At 38.1% G+C, this 20,292-nt stretch overlaps 1 protein-coding gene across 1 annotated transcript; it reads left to right on the top strand.

The window, feature by feature from the left end:
- Positions 1–10,462: 10,462 nt before the first annotated feature.
- LOC149957746 (uncharacterized) lies at positions 10,463–11,098 on the top strand. Its single transcript, XM_090167132.1, has one exon. The coding sequence runs from the start codon at positions 10,463–10,465 to the stop codon at positions 11,096–11,098; it is 636 nt and encodes a 211-aa protein (XP_090023258.1).
- Positions 11,099–20,292: the final 9,194 nt, after the last annotated feature.

Genomic DNA, 20,292 nt, shown 5'->3' with positions numbered 1-20,292 from the left:
GTTTTCTTGGAGTTCAGAATTTAAAAGGTTTTCTTGGGGTTCAGAATTTAAAATATTTTCTTTGGGGTTCAGATTTTAAAATGTTTTCTTTGGGGTTCAGAATTAGAAATGTTTTCTTGGGGTTCAGAATTTAAAATATTTCTTTGGGGTTCAGATTTAGAAATGTTATCTTGGGGTTCAGATTTTAAAATATTTTCTTTGAGGTTAAGAATTTAAAATATTTTCTTTGGGGTTCAGATTTTAAAATATTTTCTTTGGGGTTCAGAATTAGAAATGTTTTCTTGGGGTTCAGAATTTAAAATATTTCTTTGGGGTTCAGATTTAGAAATGTTATCTTGGGGTTCAGATTTTAAAATATTTTTTCTTGGGGTTCAGAATTTAAAATGTTTTCTGTGGGGTTCAGAATTTTAAATGTTTTCTTTGGGGTTCAGAATTTAAAATGTTTTCTGGGGGTTAAGAATTCTTGTAAGAATCGCAAGATTCGTGGTAGTTCAAATCTACAAGAGTTAAAGACAACTGAAAAGTTCAAATATTGCGGGATATGTTAAAGTTTATAAAGTCGAATTAACCACAATATCATTTTAGTTAACATTCCGGTTAAATGTATTCGTATTAAGATAAAGTATTGGACGTAATCGAATTCTTATATTGAGTTTTATTTGTTTAACATTTCATTTATTTACCAAAAACTTATTTATCTTGTATAATTATCAGTGGTTTAATATTCTGGTCAGAATAATCATTATCCCTAAATATAAGTAAATACATTTTTGATGTTAATAATTAAATTTAAGTAATTATGGGACTAAAATTTAATTTAACGAGCCGCGTGGTCCAAAAAATCTTTGTAAATATTGTAAAGCAAAAGCAATTAGTGGCTTAAAGCTAGGAGCAACAAACACAAGGAGAACGCAGCTAGCCTTTAAACACGCTAACGAAGGGTTGTGTACGAATTTCATTGGACAAGCGTCACGAGCCTTTACGCTGAATGTCTTACGGACGGGGGGGGAGACAATTTCCGGATTTTCCCCTTCCGACGGCAGCAGGCGCTAAAGCGTCTAGCCAATGAAAAACGTACACAAGAAAATCCACGACTTTTGACGGGTTGCGTTCTCCTTGTGTGGGGTTTTGTGTTTGTTGCTCCTAGCTTAAAGCAATCGAGTCGGTTATCGAGTATTAATTTGTTTTCATCGAGTATTCGAGTCGAGTAATATTGAAGTCGAGTCGAGTAATCGAATACTTGATTAAGGGAAAACTTTCTTTTATTCGAGTCGAGTAACTAAAAAAAACCCCCGAGTTATATTTTTAACGAGTCGGGTTATCGAGTACTTGATTAGGAGCTGGTTTTATTTAATTAATTATGAAATTAAATTTAAAAGGAGTATAAAGTAACTTTCAATGCTGAAAAATATTCCTTTCATTTAAATGAACCACAGTTTCCACCAATTTATAGGTACCGTTTATTGCCCCCAAAAAGTTGTTAAAACCCCTATTTGAACTTTGAAGCAACGAGGATAGAAAAAACAAATACTCAGCTTATTCGAGTAATCGCCTAGCCGAATATGCAATTTTTTGGTACTTGGTACTCGGTAATCGAAGAGTATTCTCCAATTACTTATTCGAGTACTCGACCTAAAAAAGGCCGAGTATTCGAAGATGTTCGAGTACTCGCACAGCCCTAATACTTTACCTTCTTTGGCATACGTACACAACATTGCTACGGTCAATATCGTTTCTATCTTCAAATCGAGCAACTTTAGTTTCGTATGAGTGCCAGGAAGGTGCCATTTTGTATGAAATTGGCAAAGACAGAAGAAAAACTTTCAGAAAGATTGTACGTCACTTTGAGCAACAGTATCATGCAACGGAAATATTTTATCATTAAACGGTTTAAATTAAAATATAATTGAGTGTCTTGTATTGAAATCATTTTCTGAAAAAATATTTCCATTGAAACCGTTATTTGAACAACATAACATAGAATCTTACTCAACGCTTTTCTAAGGCCATCAGTGGCGTAGCTAGCATGGGTGACACCTGGGGCGGATATCATGGTGTGCTACTTACTAGTCTCTCGTTTGTGTAATGTTTTATTTTTTCACTGTCGGGTGTCACCGGGTCCTTAACTGGTGGCGTTACCGGGGAGTCGGGGTCCGGCTCTTGTAACCCGTAAGGGCGGTGGCGCACTGGGAGATGTTAGCTCTGGTCAAATGGTCCTATCTCCACCTCCGACTTCGGTCAGGTAGGGGCTGGATACTGGGCTTCGGCTCAGGCTAACGGAGAGGGTCCGTGCAAACTGGCCGCCTCGGCGGATGGGGTAGTCTGCTGTGGGGTGGTGGGCCTCCGTATGAGGGCACGGCGGACCCATCTCCCGGCCTTTTGGACTCCCACCGGGATCTCCGGTGCCAGCTGTGCCGGGTTATGCGGGCTGCTGTGTGCTCGTCGTTCCCCTTTAGGAGCTCTCTCCTAAGGGCTTGACTCACTGCCTCCATAGTTGGGGTGTCGGCTGGAGTTGCTACAGCATCCATTCTTAGTCCCACTGCTGTGTGCGAAGTGGGGATTGGTCCACCCGTTGCTGCACCTTCTGCTAGGTTGAGTGGCTTGCGTCAAAGGTGCGACCATCAATAGTGGGGTTCTGCTATCCATGCTGGTTTTGTCACCTGTCCGGGCTTGAGGACGCTGGCGTAGGGCACTATGATGATAGGCCTCCGGTGGTATGGTCTCTGTTACTAGGTACACCGGGCTATAAATTCTGACACGCTGTCGGGTGTCACCCCGAAACCACCCCCAAGGCTGGAACCCTGGGAGGGACGCTCCCCTGCTCTACGCCACTGAAGGCCATTGCGAATTTTGTAAAATGGCCCCTACCTAGTTTATGGAAGTCTTAAAGCCAATGTCGGCTCGACGTCAAGTAGCTCTTTTTTCGACTGATGTCGCTATCGTCGACATCAAAACAAGATAGTTAAGCTACATTTTGACAAATTTTGTAAATTGCTCATTAACATGCATTACAGCAAATATAAACAATATTTTTAATAATTAAGGTTAATGCCTTCTAAATAGTGTATAAGTTGTTTAAATGTAATACTCTGCAATGGCTCTCTGGCCACTTTATCATTTGGCTATTTTGTATTTAACTTCCTTGTCCACTAACAGATGGCACCACGGTTTTCACTAGAGTCGCTTTTTTTCCGAAGAATCGGATAGATTCATGGCCATCTCTAATAACAGGGGCCTTTCCATAATATAGGTGGTAATGTTAGAGCCGACAGTTGCTTTAACTAAAACTTCAACGTATGCAAATAATTTAAATAAAATTACTTAAAATAAAATTTTCTTAATGATTTTATTGTTTTTGTCGTAATAACTTTGTATTTCTAAATAAAAAAAATATAAATATCAATAAGTACATTAGGTTTAACGCTATTAAATTAATATTAACGCTTTTTCTTCGCTTGTGAAAAAAACCGCTCTACAATCGGTAACTTTGTCGAGGAACCGTTGAATCCTCAAACGCCAAAAAAACGGCAGTAATAAATCGAGATCATCTGTGATTCCGTTGAACTAATTAAATACGTTTTAAATATTAGAAACGCGAACAGTACGCGAAATGCTTTATTACAAGCCTACACTGTTAAAACAAACTACTGCCGATGAATTTATACTTAACGCAACGCCATCTAGTGATATTTCAAAGAGCAGGCAACCAGCTTAGGTTAGGCAAAAGTTTGTCATTTTTGGTGTGTAGATACAGTACTGCCAGAAAAAATATATATCATTCAACCAAGAAAATTAGCAGTGTTATCAGGCTCAGATTATTTTGGTTGAAAATGTCGAACTTTCGTTTAAGCGTCAAATACCAAGGTATAAAATTTTTTGACGCGTATTATCGATTAGAGAATTGTAAATATATTACGTTTATAGTATTAACATAAGTAAAATAATAAAAAATACGAACATTAAGATGAATTACAAACTTATAGCACGAGACATGACTAGGAGTTCACAGCCGGGCGCTTTTCCCAACGCGCGCTGTTAACGAAAAACGTGTCTTTCCCTACTCTAATTTTTACCCCCCAAACCGTGGTATCTCAAGTCTCGGAGACGGACCCGAGATGAAATATTTTAGTGACGCTCTCTAGCGAGGATTGTGGGAACTACTGCTGAAGAAAAAACCAGTTCTGACTGGGTTGTAGGCAAGGTTCGTAAATATGTAGGGCCACCTCAGCGTGAGCCCGCGAGAAGGGTTTTTTTTCTCCCAGAGGGCGCAATGTTGATAGTATAGTATCTACGCGACGGCCTGGAAAAAAGAAAACACCAGAGAGAAAATTCGAGGGGTGGGAAGAAAGCGGGAATTATTGGGAAAAACGGGTTTTTGTGTTCACGACGCCGGGGTCCATTCGCCGCGGCAACCGCTGTCAACTACTAGTCATGTCTCCTGCTTATAGTTATTAGGCCACCAAGGTTTAGCTTAGCACAAACCCTCTAGTGTTTAAAAAAACCCAAGGTGAAATAGAATACTACCAAGGAGGATAACATACTTTAGTCAGTTCCGTCGGGAATCCAAGTCGGAGCTTGGCGAGAGTGTCAGGTCGCCAAAATGTCCGTAAGCAAATTGGCATTAAAACCGTAAGCAATGCCTGTCTAATGTCTATTACTTACGGTATTGAGTTGTTAATACCAGGAATTCATACCTCTAACTTGGAATGGTTATCTCGCCCGATTTCCGTCTCTAACTAGGGGACCGTTTTTCCCCCATCATTTTGACGTCAGAGCATACTTGTTTTCTCATACGATTCGGACTTCGCGCTTCTCAAGGGCATTGTAACTGCTGACAATTTTGACAGCGCTAACAATACCGGACTTAATCCTTCCACATAGGAGGTCGGGAGAGCGAGCTGACCCGTCGCTATCAATGGTGGGGTTTCAAACCCTAAATTTCGAAATGGCCGGGGAGTCGAACCACCCCGTTCCCATGTTATTCCTATCGGGAGCTCCGAAAGAACCTTGTTAAATGCTCTTCCTCTTTTTATCCCCCCCCCCCCGACAGAGTTTTACTCGAGTCAAAACGTCGCAAAAAGGAAACGGCTACCGCCATCTAGTATATAGTTTTCAATATCAAAGAATTTTGAAAAAAATAGCAAACGGTTCTATCTCTGTTTTTACAACGGTCTTTTTTGCCGCAACAATACGTTTTATGATAGTTTTTTAGCATTAGATTATATTTTTATTATAAAAAATGAAAAACTCTGTGTATGTAAATCGTGTAAAAGTGATTCAAGATACAGCATATGAGTGGAGTATATTTTATACCATTCCCTAAACCCTAAATCATCATCATCTACAAAATAAAACCAATATTACAATAAAGAAATTCGGAAATTGATAGCGATAAAAAGGCTGTTTATTGAGCCTTGGTAAAGACTTACCAGAAATAAAATTGACATCCAATTATCTTTTTCCCTTTTTTTAGGTGGATAAATGAACATCGTTTCATAAGTTAATGAAGAAAAATTCATTTTCTATTTAGTTCAAATTAAGAAGGGCAATTCAAGCTAATTTATATCCGTAAAACGAAACCGTACGCGCCACAACATGGTAGCCACATTGACTAGGTTTATGACTTCTTCATCCCCCCCCCTTTTTTCCTCCTTCCTGTTTGACCCTAGTTTTTCGTTAGTTCTTAACTATACCGCCAGAGCGCACATTTAACAATCATCCGAAACAAATATTCGGGAACGGGGTGTCCGTGGTCGAACAACAAAAAACTACAGTTGTAAAAACGGGAGGTTGCGCGAGGTAAAAACTCCTAAAGAGGGGAGACGCGTGCGAGGGGGCGATTTTTTTTTCTCATAGACGTCACTGAAAACGGTCCCCGAGATCTTACCATAGGGAATACGGCCGGATAACCATTCCAAGTTAGAGGTATGAATACCTGTTAATACCGTAAGTAAAATACATGAGACTAGCTTCCACAAAACAAAGGCGTTGACATATGTTACTTGCCTATTTTACAAAAACTATAAATTTTTGCAATCGTAGAAATTGGTATTTGATTTTTAAGACACCATAACGGCAAGTTTAAATGATACATCAATAGAATTATCAATTTTTAGCAACCGTGGTCCAGAAAATTGTGCGTTTTATACAGGGTGGAAGCCTCAGCCGTGGTCCAGCCTCGGTACTACTCCTAGTACACCAGAATTTCTACAAATTCTAGTTGGATGCTACTCGGTCTATATTTTCATTTTCGATTTTCAATCGTCGTCGGCTATCGCGGAAACCAAGCGCGTAACTTTGTTCTTACCAAAATTAGTTAACCGATAAATAAATAACGGATGAAATGGCCGAAGCAGCGCCTGTAGAAGTGTTCCACCCGCAGCACTCTGGTGTACTAGGAGAAGTACCGAGGCTGGACCATGTAAAATGAAAAAAATATATAAAATCAGGAGAAAATTGATATCGTGAAGTTATTAGAAAACAAAGGGTAATGTAGTAAAATTGTAGTATAAACGTTTATTTGTAGCATTTGTAAATATAAATATAAGTGTTGAATATAATAGAATATAAAATAGAAAACTGTACATTCATTCAATTGCTTGGAAACTTTCGGTCTAATATTTTCGAATGCCGCGCGTGAAAAGTAAAGAAGAGTTTTATATTTTATTGTCAGATACGAATTGCTGTAGCTCGAGACAAGACGTTGAAAATTTGTATCTCGTGATAAATTCTTTTTCAGAAGGGACTTGTTTTCCGTTAGTAATAATAAAAAAATTAGAAAAAGCGTTTATAGAGTCTTTTCGTCTCACACCAAACCGATCGGTGTTTCAGTCCGCCGAAAACCGCTCTCCCTCACTGATTCCAGGACCTACTTCAGTTTCATTACTTAAGATAAAATAGTGGGAACTAAAAATTTCAAACTCCCAACATTTGGTGCCGAAACCCGGGAAGATCAAACGTCGCGATAACTAGTTCGCAGTGTGAGACAACTGATTGAAGTAAAAGAAATTAATCAACAAAATTCCAAAGAAAAGAAGTCAATCAAAACGAAATCAACCTCAAAATTCGAAGGAGACGACTTCGAGAAGAGTAGTTAGAGGAACAGCTATCATAGAAGATTTAGAGTCGTAGGGGGATAATCCAAACCGACGTGAACCGATGGAGTTACAACGCCTTAAGCTACAAAGAGAAACAGTTCGTCTCAAATAAATAAAGTAATCAAGGAAATGGAGGACCTGCTCAATAATGTTAACTCAGACGTCGCCGATGTCGAAGATCGCCTAAATATACTGATCAGAAAAGAGCCAACGCTGACTTCGTTGGAAGAACAAGTTCAAGATCAAACGCTCCAATGAGAGTTAAAGGCCGCCGACGAGTACGTGGATATTATCACCATCGCAAAATCAAGAGCTAACCGGAGAATAAAGGAGGCAACAACGCGAGCTATCAACACCAGCCAAGGTCACGATCCAAATAATAACATCGCAACAGCTAGTACACTCTTAAAAATATTGGGTTGTTTTTGACCCAAATTGGGTTGGTTTTTAACCCATTGTTGGGTCAGTATTTAACCAAACAAAATATTGGGTTGTTTTAGTTTTCACCCGAAACGGGTTTTTTTAATAATGATATTTTGGGTTAAATTTATAAGTTACCCAAAATATGGTTAATATATGACTCAATTTTGGGTTATAAATTAACAATTAAATTGGTTTATAAATTTGATCACACTGGAAAGAATATCTTAGGGCCTTGGCAATTTGCAATAAATTTAAACAAGGGAACTCATTACGTTCTTCCGCTGAAATATCAACACAACATAAAAAAAAATTTAAAAGATCGGATAAATTTAAATTATAAATAGTAAATTAAATAAAAAATATTCTATACCTTTAGAATCCAAAATTAAGAATCCTTTCATGGAAAAGATGCAAGAATGGCGCAAAATTGTTAATTTCCAGTCTTCCAAAGACTACAAGTTCGATGGACACATTTTCGATGCTCATATCGTCTTTGGTGCGTGGGAACTTTAAATTTGATAGGATAACCCAATTCTGGGTAGCTATTATATTAGCTTAAAAACAACCTAATTTTGTTTAACCCAAATTTTTCGTTTCAAGATTTTCAACTACATTTGGGTTATTTTTGACTCAAAAAGTAGTTAAAAATGAAATAACCAAAATCATTTAACCCAACGTTTTTAAGAGTGTATGGGCCAAAATATGATTATCTGTCAAGTACCTTCGTTGACCAAGCTTCCCGAACTCAAAATGCCAATCTTGGATGGAGACATTCTGAAATTCAACGGGTTTTGGAGCAGATATCAAGCAGCGGTTGATAAAACCAACCTTCTTAAAGTAGAAAAATTTAACTATTTGATATCATATTTATCAAGTGAGGCTAGAAATTTAATATCGAGTTATGAAGCTGACGTTTCTGATGGCTCTTACGACGAAGCGGTTAAATTATTGAAAGATACCTACGGCCGGACCGAGGGGCTAACCACTCTTAGAAAGTCTGTACACCGGATTACGCTTAGATTAGCACTGCCAAAGGCAGGGACTTCAAAGATTACGCGTAATCCCATTAGTACAGTGAAAGGTACGGCTCTGTACACCGATTACGCGGAGTGATTAGCCCCTCGGGCCGGACAGATCAAATGATACTGCACCATCAAAAGTTAATGTTAAAATAAGAGCCAGTTAAGAAAGTTAGAGATTTAAAAGCGTCGCGTAATTTGCTTTTGTTGTGCGAATATCACATCCGTAGCTTAAAAGCGCTAGGTTGTGATACTGGAAGTAGTAGCTCATGCTTGTGCCCGGCTATCTCGCGTGCTATACCCGAAGAAGTGAGATTATAATTTAGCCGTGCGTGTACATCGGAATACGCTCTTAGCGTTTCTGCGCAAAGAAGGCGGGGAAATCGAAAAGGAGAAATGTGAAAGCAAACACCCCGTCAAACCGCCAAGACCAGATTTTCAAAGCGCCATCGAAAACCCTTCTTTGAGTTCCGCGGCCACCCTCTCGACGCGGGTAAATCAGCAGTTCTTCAAAGAAATCCGTATTGCATTTTGGGCGAAGTGGATACTCACGGGTCATTAAATTGCTCCATTGACACGAAACGAGAAAAAATCAGCAAGGATCGAAGATGTTTTAATTGCCTAAAACGGAATCACAACGCGAGGGTTTGTCCTTCAAAATTTAAATCGTGTCGAATTTGTCACAAAAACCATAATATGACCGTATGTCCAGCAAGCAACGCCAACAAAAGGGCACCGAAATCGAAACCAAAATCAGAAGAAAAACTAAAACGTACCGACGAGAATTTCAGCACAGAAAACAAAACATGCGCCTCAGTTACGGTAAATAAAATTGTATTTCTACAGACAGGGCAAGCGATCGCGATAAACCCCCGAGACAACCTTTCAAACAAGGTGTCGGGCGTAAGATTCTTGCTGGATGGAGGGAGTGAAGCCACCTTTGTCCATGAAAGCGTCTCGCGTCAACTCAATTTGCCAGTGATAGGAATTGCCTCAATAGCTATAAACAATTTTCTGAACGAGACACCTGTTTCTTCTCGAAGTAGAAAAGTATTGTTGACATTGGAAAAAGTCAATCAAAAGGGAACCGAAATCGAAGTAGTGGCTATTGAGGTACCTTATATTTGTCAAGCGGTCGCCAATGTGAGCTGTGAAGCAATGCAGAAATTCGTGGAAGCTAACAATAGGCCTATAAAAATATTTCGCCTAAGTTGTTCTCTTTCCCTAACTACTAGAGAATTTCGGAAAGGGGGTAAGATGGGGAAGTAAGTCTGTATCGTATGTTCAACAGCAGCGCCATCTATGTACAGATATAAAAACTATAAAAAACGTTAAAAACAAATTTCGTCTGCTACAGTATTTTGGTGGGAAACATAAGCCTTAGCAAGAATCGTGGCCTTACACGAACGTTTCTTATGATTAACACGTAAATTATAAGGTAAAAATATAAAATGAATCGTCTAATTGGAATTGGAGGATCAGTTTGCTGTATTATTTAAATGCTATTTAATTTACATTTATCAAAAACATTAACAAACCTTTTCTTTGGAGAATCCATCGCTTCAAACTTGCCGATTCACGAATTGCGAAATCATTAGACTGCAAAAAAAATCGTCGAAGTTGGCCGTAAATTCCGACCAATCAGAGAAATCCTCTTTTTCGCGGGTTTTCGCTGGGGAAGTACTGATGGGAAGTCTCCTCGTAGGATAATATTTTTATCGGCCTATTATCAATTGGCGGATGAATTTGGACATGGTCCAAAAGGTGTTTACAAGGTAGACGTTCTCATCGGAAGCTATTTCTACTGGGAATTTGTAACTAGCAATATGCAAAAGTTAAGCCCTTCGTTAGTGGCGCACGAAACAAAACTAGGCTGGACTCTAGAGGGACCCATCGACGTAAATCAAACTGGAATTGGGAATTATGAAGTGGTACAAGTGCTACGAGTCAGTGTTGAAGAAAGATACGATCAAAAGGTTTTGGGAGCTGGAGTCGCTAGGTATCGATTCAAACGAGGACCAAGTTCCGACAGACAATGAAATTATGGAAGAGTTTGAAAACAATGCCAACTTTCAAGGCGAACGTTATCAGGTTAAACTACCTTGGCTCGTCGAAAAATCAACTCAAAAGAACAACTTTAGCGTAGCAACAAAGCGAATGGGAAGTTTAATCAAACAATTTGAAGCAAATAGAGAATATTATGAAACCTACAAAAGTATCATTATGGAACGAAACGACAGAGGAATCATTGAAATCGTAGAGACTCCAGACACTCCAGGAACGTTTTATCTTCCACACCAAGGAGTCAAAAGAGAATCAAGTAGTACAACCAAACTTCGAATCGTGTACGACGCGTCAGCCCGCGCCGTTGGAGAACCGTCCCTTAATGACTGCCTGGCATCTGGTCCAAATTTAAATCCTGAGCTGCTTAAATTATGGTTACGCTTTGGAAAACACGCCATAGCCGTAATATCAGACCTCGAGAAAGCCTTCCTGCAGCTGGAATTAAAGAAGGAAGATCGAGATGATCTAAGATTCCTATGGGCAAAAATAGCATAAGACCCAAAAGTGTGTCCGAACGGTATAGTAGTTAATGAGAGTTTATCGCAAAGTAAACAAGACGTACGACGGTCAGAATACACACAATCCTCCTAATGTGTTAAGTTTGTTTGAGCTATTCACAGCAACCTGCAGCGCCGTTATCACAACCAAAATATATCCACGGTCACACATATATACAAATTTACACTTATTTGTTACTTCTAGTCATACTTTGAAAGCATCGAAGATACCTTCGATCAGTGTAACTCTTATTTTTTACTTCTGATAACACTTATTTGTTACTACTAGTCAACCATTGAGTGTCACACTTATTTCTTCTGGTTATACGACAAAGACTAGTTCGATTAGTTTCATACTTATTTGTTACTTCTTATCACACTTATTTGTTACTTCGGATCACACTTATTTGTTACTTCTGATCACACTTATTTGTTACTTCTGATCACACTTATTTGTTACGTTGAGTGTCACACTTATTACTTCTGGTCATGCGCCGAAGACTAGGTAGATCAGTGTCATACTTAATTGTTACTTCTGGTCATACGTTGAAAGCGCGGCCCACTCTGAACGGCCTTGAAAAACGCCAGAGGGAAACGGGCGCGTAGACCTCTATAAACACGCGGATTTACAATGTTGGAAATTGCGGGGGTCCGTATACGCTGCCCAAAAATCCTTACTTAGAATTAAATTTAAGGAACGTTTTTACAATTCTAGGTTATATGTAAACCACAGCTATTCAAAAATATAACTTTCATGAAAATCGGACTTAAATATGTAGATTTTTAGGCGGAAATATGAAACCACGAAAACTGGGGTCCCGTAAAATACCCTGAAAACTATACTTAAATTTAATATTTACTGATATGACCAAAGTTGTAGGTCCGTTGAATCCTAACCTATCCAATAATATTTTTTTTAACGTTATCGGACTTAATTTTAAACAAAATATCTACCACATAAAGGAAATCACCGAAAATAGTAAATTGGGCAAATTCCCAACTTCTTGGGCTCCGATTTGAAAACTTTATGGTAATATATGTACTTTTGAACGAGATATCATTGACTCTTCTAGTTATAACCGTTGAAGAGGTATGCGTGACACGGCGCCATCAGCGGCATCGGCGGCAACGGCTACACTGTACGTGAGACTAATACACACAAATCCTTAGGATTGTGTGTAAAAACAGAAAAGGCAGCTAGAATTTTAAAACAAAAATACAACGTTAAATTGGTCAGTAGCAGCACTCATACTTTAAAAAACATTCTTAATAACAAAAATAAACCTGATAATAAAGTACCGGTCGGACAACACAGTGGCGTGGTTTATAAATTAGAATGTAGTTGTTCTAAAAAATATTTTGGAGAAACCAAGAATGTATTGAAGTTACTAAGAATATTGGACTACAGGATTCTGATTCCCATCCTCGCAGCCTTTGTAGCTTAAATTCGTCTGCTTTCCCATTCAAGTTTGCCATATGGTATGACTTGGAATGCCCCTTAAATGCAGACGAACTTTTTCCACAAAAGCTGTGAGGATGGTACCAGGGGTTAATTCTATGCTGAAATATTCTTAGTAACATCAATACATTCTTGGAGAAACTAAGCGAAAGGTAAATACAAGAATGAGTGAACATAAGAACTGTGTGGCTCGAGGTGACATGGAGAATGGGTTAGCCCATCATATTTGGAACTCTACGGGTGAAAATCATAAGATAGATTTCTATGGGGTGGAAATTGCATACTCGGAAAATAATTGGTTTAAAAGGAAATTTATTGAGGGTTTATTTATTAAAAAACATCAGGATAATATGAACTTGGACGAAGGCCGCTTGGAGGCAAAATTATAGGGGGACATTTTATAAATATCGGTCGTGACATTTTTTACAACAAAAATGTTTGATGTTTTAACTTTTTAATTTTTTAACTTTTAGTATACAGGGTCTTTTTTTTTGCTCGGAAAAGTGTTTTTTTTCAAAAACTATTTATAGTACCGATTTCAAATTTGGAAGGTCAATTCTCTATACCGGGGGACATCAGTTTGAGAAATTTGAGCGTTTTCGGTAATGTTTTTCACCAATTTTGAAAAATTATTTTTCGACCACTAGGTGCGAGATAAAAAATTTCTATTATAAAGTTGTAGGCCGTCATCGAAAACCCTTAAAAATTGTTCACTCGACGAAAAACAATTTATTTATCAGTGAAAATTCGAGCTTGAAAAATTTACAAGTTGGTGAAGCCAAATTACGATTGTTTGAAACGATAATTGAAACCGAATTACCTAATCCAGTTGAAACTTTGGTTAAAAAAACGACCGGATTTAAAAAACACGAGGCTATAGGTCAATCCTAAACATGCATTGGGTATTTAAAGGAAAACTTTGGGAGATTATTATCAGTGTTTGATAATATTTCGAACAATGCCTCGTTATTCAGTAGCTGAGCGTACCGAGATAGTTGTAATTTGCTATGGAGAAGCAGCGCAAAACCTTAGAAGAGTGACTGAAATCTTCGCAGAAAGACATCCAAATGGAGCACCATCTGTAAATACAGTAAGACGAGCAATTCACGATTTCAATCAATTTGGTCACTTGCAACCTAGGTTTCGCGGATTGGGTCAACCGGATTTAGACTTCGAGAACAATGTACTCGCGTACTTTGTGGCATATCCTCGTCACAGTTGCGCTAACGCCGCTGCTGATTTGGGTTGTTCTGCAAATCGTGTGTGGAAAATTCTTCGTAAGAATCGCTATCACCCATACAGAGCTACGCTCCACCAAGGACTAATTGACGGAGACCATCAAAGACGTTATGAATTTAGCAACTGGTTACTAAATGCTGTCCAAGAAGATAGACAATTTTTGCGCCATGTTTTGTTCTCCGACGAAGCGTCATTTTCTAGAGATGGGCCCTTTAATCATCAAAACAGCCATCTTTGGTCTGACATCAACCCACATTGGGGTTTTGAATATCATCACCAGGTTCAATTTGAACGGGTCAATGTTTGGGTTGGACTTGTTGGAAACCGTTTGATTGGTCCCTTTTTCCTGCCGACGAACCTCAACGGCCAAAGGTATTTACATTTTCTACAGAACGAACTGAGTGACGCAATCGACGACCTTCCATTGGCTGAAAGACGTCAGTTGTGGTTTCAGCAAGATGGCGCCCCTCCGCATTTTTCCCGGCAAGTAACTGAGCACCTCAACAACGAGTTTCCTGAAAGGTGGATAGGGAGAAATGGTCCAGTGCATTGGCCAGCAAGGTCACCTGACCTAACACCGCTGGATTATTTTCTCTGGGGATTCGTTAAAGCAAAGGTATACGCCACGCCCATTGAAACTAGGGAGGAACTCATTAGACGAATAATCAGTGCTTGCCGAGACGTCACACCAGAAATGGTAGAGAAAGCGTTTGAGAACTTAATTGTCCGCGCACAAACCTGTGTTGCAGCCAATGGTGATATTATTGAAAATGTTTTGTAAAAATTTATGTGAATAAAATATCGGCATTTAAAAACCAAACATGTACATTTTTTCAAGTGTGAAAACTCTACTACGTTTGTATTAGACTTGTTCCCTTTTCAATTATCGTTTCAAACAATCGTAATTTGGCTTCACCAACTTGTAAATTTTTCAAGCTCGAATTTTCACTGATAAATAAGTTGTTTTTCGTCGAGTGAAAATTTTTAAGGGTTTTCGATGACGGCCTACAACTTTATAATAGAAATTTTTTATCTCGCACCTAGTGGTCGAAAAATAATTTTTCAAAATTGGTGAAAAACATTACCGAAAACGCTCAAATTTCTCAAACTGATGTCCCCCGGTATAGAGAATTGACCTTAAAAATTTGAAATCGGTACTATAAATAGTTTTTGAAAAAAAAACACTTTTCCGAGCAAAAAAAAAGACCCTGTATATACTAATGGTTTTTACACACAATCCCAAGGATTTGTGTGTATTAGTCTCACGTACAGCGTAGCCGATGCCGCCGATGCCGCCGTGTCACGCATACCTCTTCAACGGTTATAACTAGAAGAGTCAATGATATCTTGTTCGAATGTACATGCATTGCCATTGATAGCCTTCCATAAAGTTTTCAAATCGGAGCCCGAGAAGTTGGGCATTTGCCCAATTTACTATTTTCGGTGGTTTCGCTTTATGTGGTAGATATTTTAATTGAAATTAAGTCCGATAACGTTTGAAAAACATTTATTGGATAGGTTAGGATTCAGTGGACCTACAACTTCGGTTATATCAGTAAATATTAAATTTAAGTATAGTTTTCAGGGTAATTTACGGGACCCTAAAAATACAGTTCCTTAATTTAAGTCCGATTTTCATGATAGTTATATTTTTGAATAGCTGTGGTTTACATATAGCCTAGGATTGCCAAAACGTTCCTTAAATTTAATTCTAAGTTAGGTTTTTTGGGCAGCGTATACGGACCCCCGTAGATCACGTGGCGACATCTAAGTAAACTGCCGTTATATTTCGGGAATAAAAGCTAGACAAAATGGTTGTTTAACTGTAAATTTACCTATAACTGGAATTAAAATACCAATTATTAATTGAGATGAATCGTAATAGACGTGAAAAACGGTTGAAATGACTTCAGTGACAATGAAAGTCGCGAAGCCGGGAGGCTGGCAGCTAGGAGCAACAAACACAAGGAGAACGCAGCTAGCCTTTAAACACGCTAACGAAGGGTTGTGTACGAATTTCATTGGACGAGCGTCACGAGCCTTTACGCTGAACGTTTTACGGGTGGGGGGGAAGACAATTTCCGAATTTTCCCCTTCCGACGGCAGCAGGCGCTAAAGCGTCAAACCAATGAAAAATGTACGCAACAAAATGCACGACTTTTGTGGGGTGTTGTGTTTGTTGCTCCTAGCTGGCAGCCATGCCGTCACGAAACGTTCCCTTTTTTTCCTACCCCCAAATTCAAAAACACCTCAGAGGCTGGGAAGCCGTTGGAATTTATTTTACCGTCTATAAGGTTTTAAAGCGACATAAAGCGTGATAAAGTATGTTTTTTACCACTCTCTCGTTTTTGGGGAAATTACCAGGGCGCGTTCATGTTGAGTTTACCCCCCTTAACCCCCATTCTCCATATCCTGGGACCAAATACCCGAGCCTAGACCCCCCAACCGGTGGTTCCAGGTAGTGGCCGACTAGCGGGCGGCCAAAAAGAGGGCCCGAAAAGACCATGAAAAAGAGTGTATACATTCCTTAAAGGGAGTAGAACCCTCCTTGTTTGGTAGGGTGCGTCATAGTTTATCTCTTTTCTCGCTCATGGCGCTAGTCTAGAACGATAGTAGAAACACCCAATTCTTCTATTAAAGGAAGCGTGCCCGCCCTGAAGAGGTTTTCTCATTTGAAACCTTTTTTGTTTCATATTTAGTGTTGGTTTTTTAAATGCACCATTAACTAACATATATACAACAATATCCAAGCTACAAATTAATTATTTTCATTATAGTTTGGTTATTTATTCAAATATATTTTTTTAATAATGAGGTACGTGGTTTTAGATTCACGAAACGCGTTCTAGTAGATATGATAAATTAAAGCACTACCAAAGCGGGGATACTATAAGTGGGATAATTCCTCAAAAACCACTATATTTCACACTACGTATGACACGTGGTTAAGAAAATAAGGGTAGGGAATTATGTATTGCCCCAAATTTCTGAAAAGGTTATACTCCCTTTAATAGGGGGTGCTAGTAATTTTTATTGAATCAAGTCCTACGTATTTAGTTTAACATATTTGATGCACAGTCATACTCGCATCTTCGGGCATTCTTTCGAGGGGTCGGACATTTGCCATTATTTTGTACGGGATTTCGGGATTTCGTAGAGATTATGGCGATTTTATCATTACTTTTTGAAGTGATTTTGGGATTTCAAAGTTAATTTACAATAGAGAGATTTGAAAGATTTTGGTAAATGTCCGACCCCTCGCATTCTTTACAAAGCACGCGCGAGCCCACAACCATTTGAATCGCGTGCTTTGTAAAGAATGGCTGTGTGAAAGGCGGCCCTAATTCTTGTCGCTGATTGGTTGTCAATAACCGACGGTCCTCGTGAGTCCTCGTGCTCAAACCGGTGAAAACTATTTCGTCCGCAACTGGGAACAACGGTATTTCAACGAAGAAGTGCAGTTGCGAATTCACGACGACAAATGGTGGTTGACGAGCACACAGCGCACTACAAAACCGAATCATATTGTTAATCCAGATGAAGGCAATTTTGGCAGTAATTTTGAAAGCATACGTTGTAATTAATCGCGTGTCATATACTTGCTTTTGTCATATACCTGTATCATCTCGGATCTAAGGCATGCAGGTTAAAGGTGGATTTTTCCAACTTTATCAACCTTTTTGTGGTTGGGTTTTATAAGTTGCACGAGTATTTTGAGTAGGCTTTTGGAATTAATCAAATAAAGTATCCACGAGGCCGACTAGGCTGCTATAAGTTTGAGCAAAGGTCTGTAATATTGTTCCATAAGTTTGTCACTTTGGGGAATATTTAACTGAGAGCTAGAAACGGAGTGACGTCATCACCAGAAGAAAATCTCCCCCTAGCGAGGCGCTGTCAAAGGCTACGTGTGACGTCTTAACAATCGGACCCAAAACGGTGACGAAGCCCGTAATGCAGTCTGTTTTGTGAATATCTCTCAGTAAAACTTTTGCATGTGAAGAATATTAAGTGTCACACTTATGTAACAATATTATACACTTATGGTTTGAGCTTTTATCTTTATCTTTATCTTTATCATCTCCTCTTACAAGAAGCCAATAGGACGACACGCATATTATATTGAATTTTAGTGGGTCGCACTTACACGACAATTTTTCAAACGAGGGCTTACGATTTGGCTTTCACCAACGTGATTATTGGAATTTTTTATTGCCGTCTGCTATTTAGAAATTAGGTTTAGCGTCTTTAGCCTGTCAAAATTATTGGTCTGCTATTTCGATAATAGTTATATTAGATAGCTAACAGATGACGGGGCCACAAATTGTACACCCAAAATCGGACACTTAACCGAAAAATGATACGGGTTGCTCAACCAAAAAGGGTACCAACGTTTGTTGTTCACACTGCTTAATTTAATGCCAATTTAAAACTTGTATTGTCTGAACGTCCCTTTTAAGCCTATTCAATTGAGATTTTATATTTAACACGCTACGTCATGCAAAGTGTGGAGTCCTAAGCGCCATCTGCTGCAACATTTGCGAAACAAAAATGCGAAAAAATGAAATCTGACAGGGTAACGAAGAAAAGGTAAAATGGTAATAATCAATATAGGCTCTTAAATATAACATCCTTCAAGGAAATCGCTAAGAAGTAATATTTCCAAAAGCCTGGACCTACAAATCACTGTGTATATAGTGCTTGTTGAAGTAATGGAAACTTTTATCCTGTAAACAGAACGTCGAGTTTTGCTAACCGTTGATTTGTTAAAATAAGCTTCCTGGTTAAAAGGAAACACTTGTTGCATACCGTACAGGTATCAACGTTCATCCATGCTTCAGATAGTTGCAAAGGCCCTTACAAGTCAATTATTTTTTTAAAATAAAACAAATGCGTTTAAAAAAGAATTCATGCGGGGTTGGCATAGATCAAGCCCGAAAAAAACATCCACCTTAAAACGAACTATTTAAAGATTTTTCAAAGTGCTAGAAAACTAGGGTTGTAAGTCGTAAAATTTTCCGCGGTAAATAACCAAGGCCTTTTTTCCGGAAAATTTTCCGTATTTTTCCGCAAAAAACAAAAAAAAGTTTTCATTCCATGATTAGTCTAATATATTGTTTGCAAATTTAAATAAAACGGCATTTTCGCCTCATTTTTTCGAATCTAAAAGTAAAACTAAACCTCTAGACTAGTTTAAACTGATTAACAATGTAACACTATTAATGTTTTGTAGTATGTTTACTGATATTAGACATTTTAAATCGATAAAAAGTAGAAAAAAAAACATTAAAAACCCTTAAAAAGTAATTTATGTTTCAATTTTTATTTTTCCGATTTGCGGAAAATTTTCTGGATTTATTTTTCCGGAAAATTAACAACGCAATAGAAAATCGATTTGTCAAGTATTTTTAATAATATTTTAATTGTAAAAATTAATAACAATGATAAACAGGTAAAGCCAACCCTCACAAACGTGTAGGGAGAACTTTAAGCATTGTAGATTGAACACAATGAAGCTACGTACGTTCCAGCTTTAGCGTAGTCGTGGAAACAATAGGTTTTATTAAAACATTTCGTCTGTTATGAGAGGAATTCATAGCCCTTCAACCGATTCTCAAATGACGACGGAATTATTTGGATATAAGATTATTCGCATCTAAGTTCGGATATGATAATATCAGTGAATATGGGTCTAAATTTAAACCCAATTGTTAAACCCGAAACTAAATTCGTTGTTAACCCTTAGATTGTGAGAGGATTTCATATGTCTCAGTTAACAAATCCCCCGATTAAATTGCTTTAAAAGTTTTAATTATTGATTATTTGCTTTCATATACCTACTTGACGTATAACTGTTCAGCCAACTCAATCTGGTGAGATTAATTATAACAGATCAGTTCCAGTCGGTTATTTGGAATATTGAATCAGATACAATTATCGAACTGATTTTTTGGTCAGATCAGGGGAATATCAAAGATAAACCTGTTTTAAGTAATTGATTATCATAAGATATCTGAGAATTCCGACCCGGATAACCTGCTGCGGTGGCTGTTGGAAGCACTGGCAGAAGGTGCATCCTGCAGCAGTCTATTTTTCCGCAATCTAGACGTGATAGGCTTATTCGTTCTGATTCTATTAAATAAGGACTCTTTTTAAAGAGAAAATATAACGGAGTGATCATGCTTGGGTCTGGCTTGGGTAGACCTGGGACTAATTAACGTAGAAACATTTCGTTGGAACAGAATTTGTTTAGTAAACACGCCGACTAACTGTTAATAGTTCCGATAAAATTTTAACCAACTTAAAATAGGTGTTTCCATAAAAAAAACATCTTCATCTCCTGAAACATTTCTTGTTATCACACCAAGTTATTATCAAAAATAAATCTAACCTGATGAAATTTCAATATTTTTTATCTTAATATGGTTTGGTAGTTTTTGAGGTGTACCTAAAGTTTCATAAGTATTCGCCTTAACATTTGAATTAAGTTTTAGAAA

This window comes from Leiobunum rupestre, chromosome 2 (genome assembly GCF_980474605.1).
Source record: "Leiobunum rupestre chromosome 2, qqLeiRupe1.1.hap1, whole genome shotgun sequence".
NCBI classification, from domain to species: domain Eukaryota; kingdom Metazoa; phylum Arthropoda; class Arachnida; order Opiliones; family Sclerosomatidae; genus Leiobunum; species Leiobunum rupestre.
The sequence above is the reverse complement of the archived record's forward strand: the minus strand, read 5'-3'. Positions and strand labels throughout refer to the sequence as shown.

Excerpts from the sequence above, each read along its gene's own strand:
- LOC149957746 (XM_090167132.1), top strand. The coding sequence starts at position 10,463 with ATGAAGTGGTACAAGTGCTACGAGTCAGTGTTGAAGAAAGATACGATC.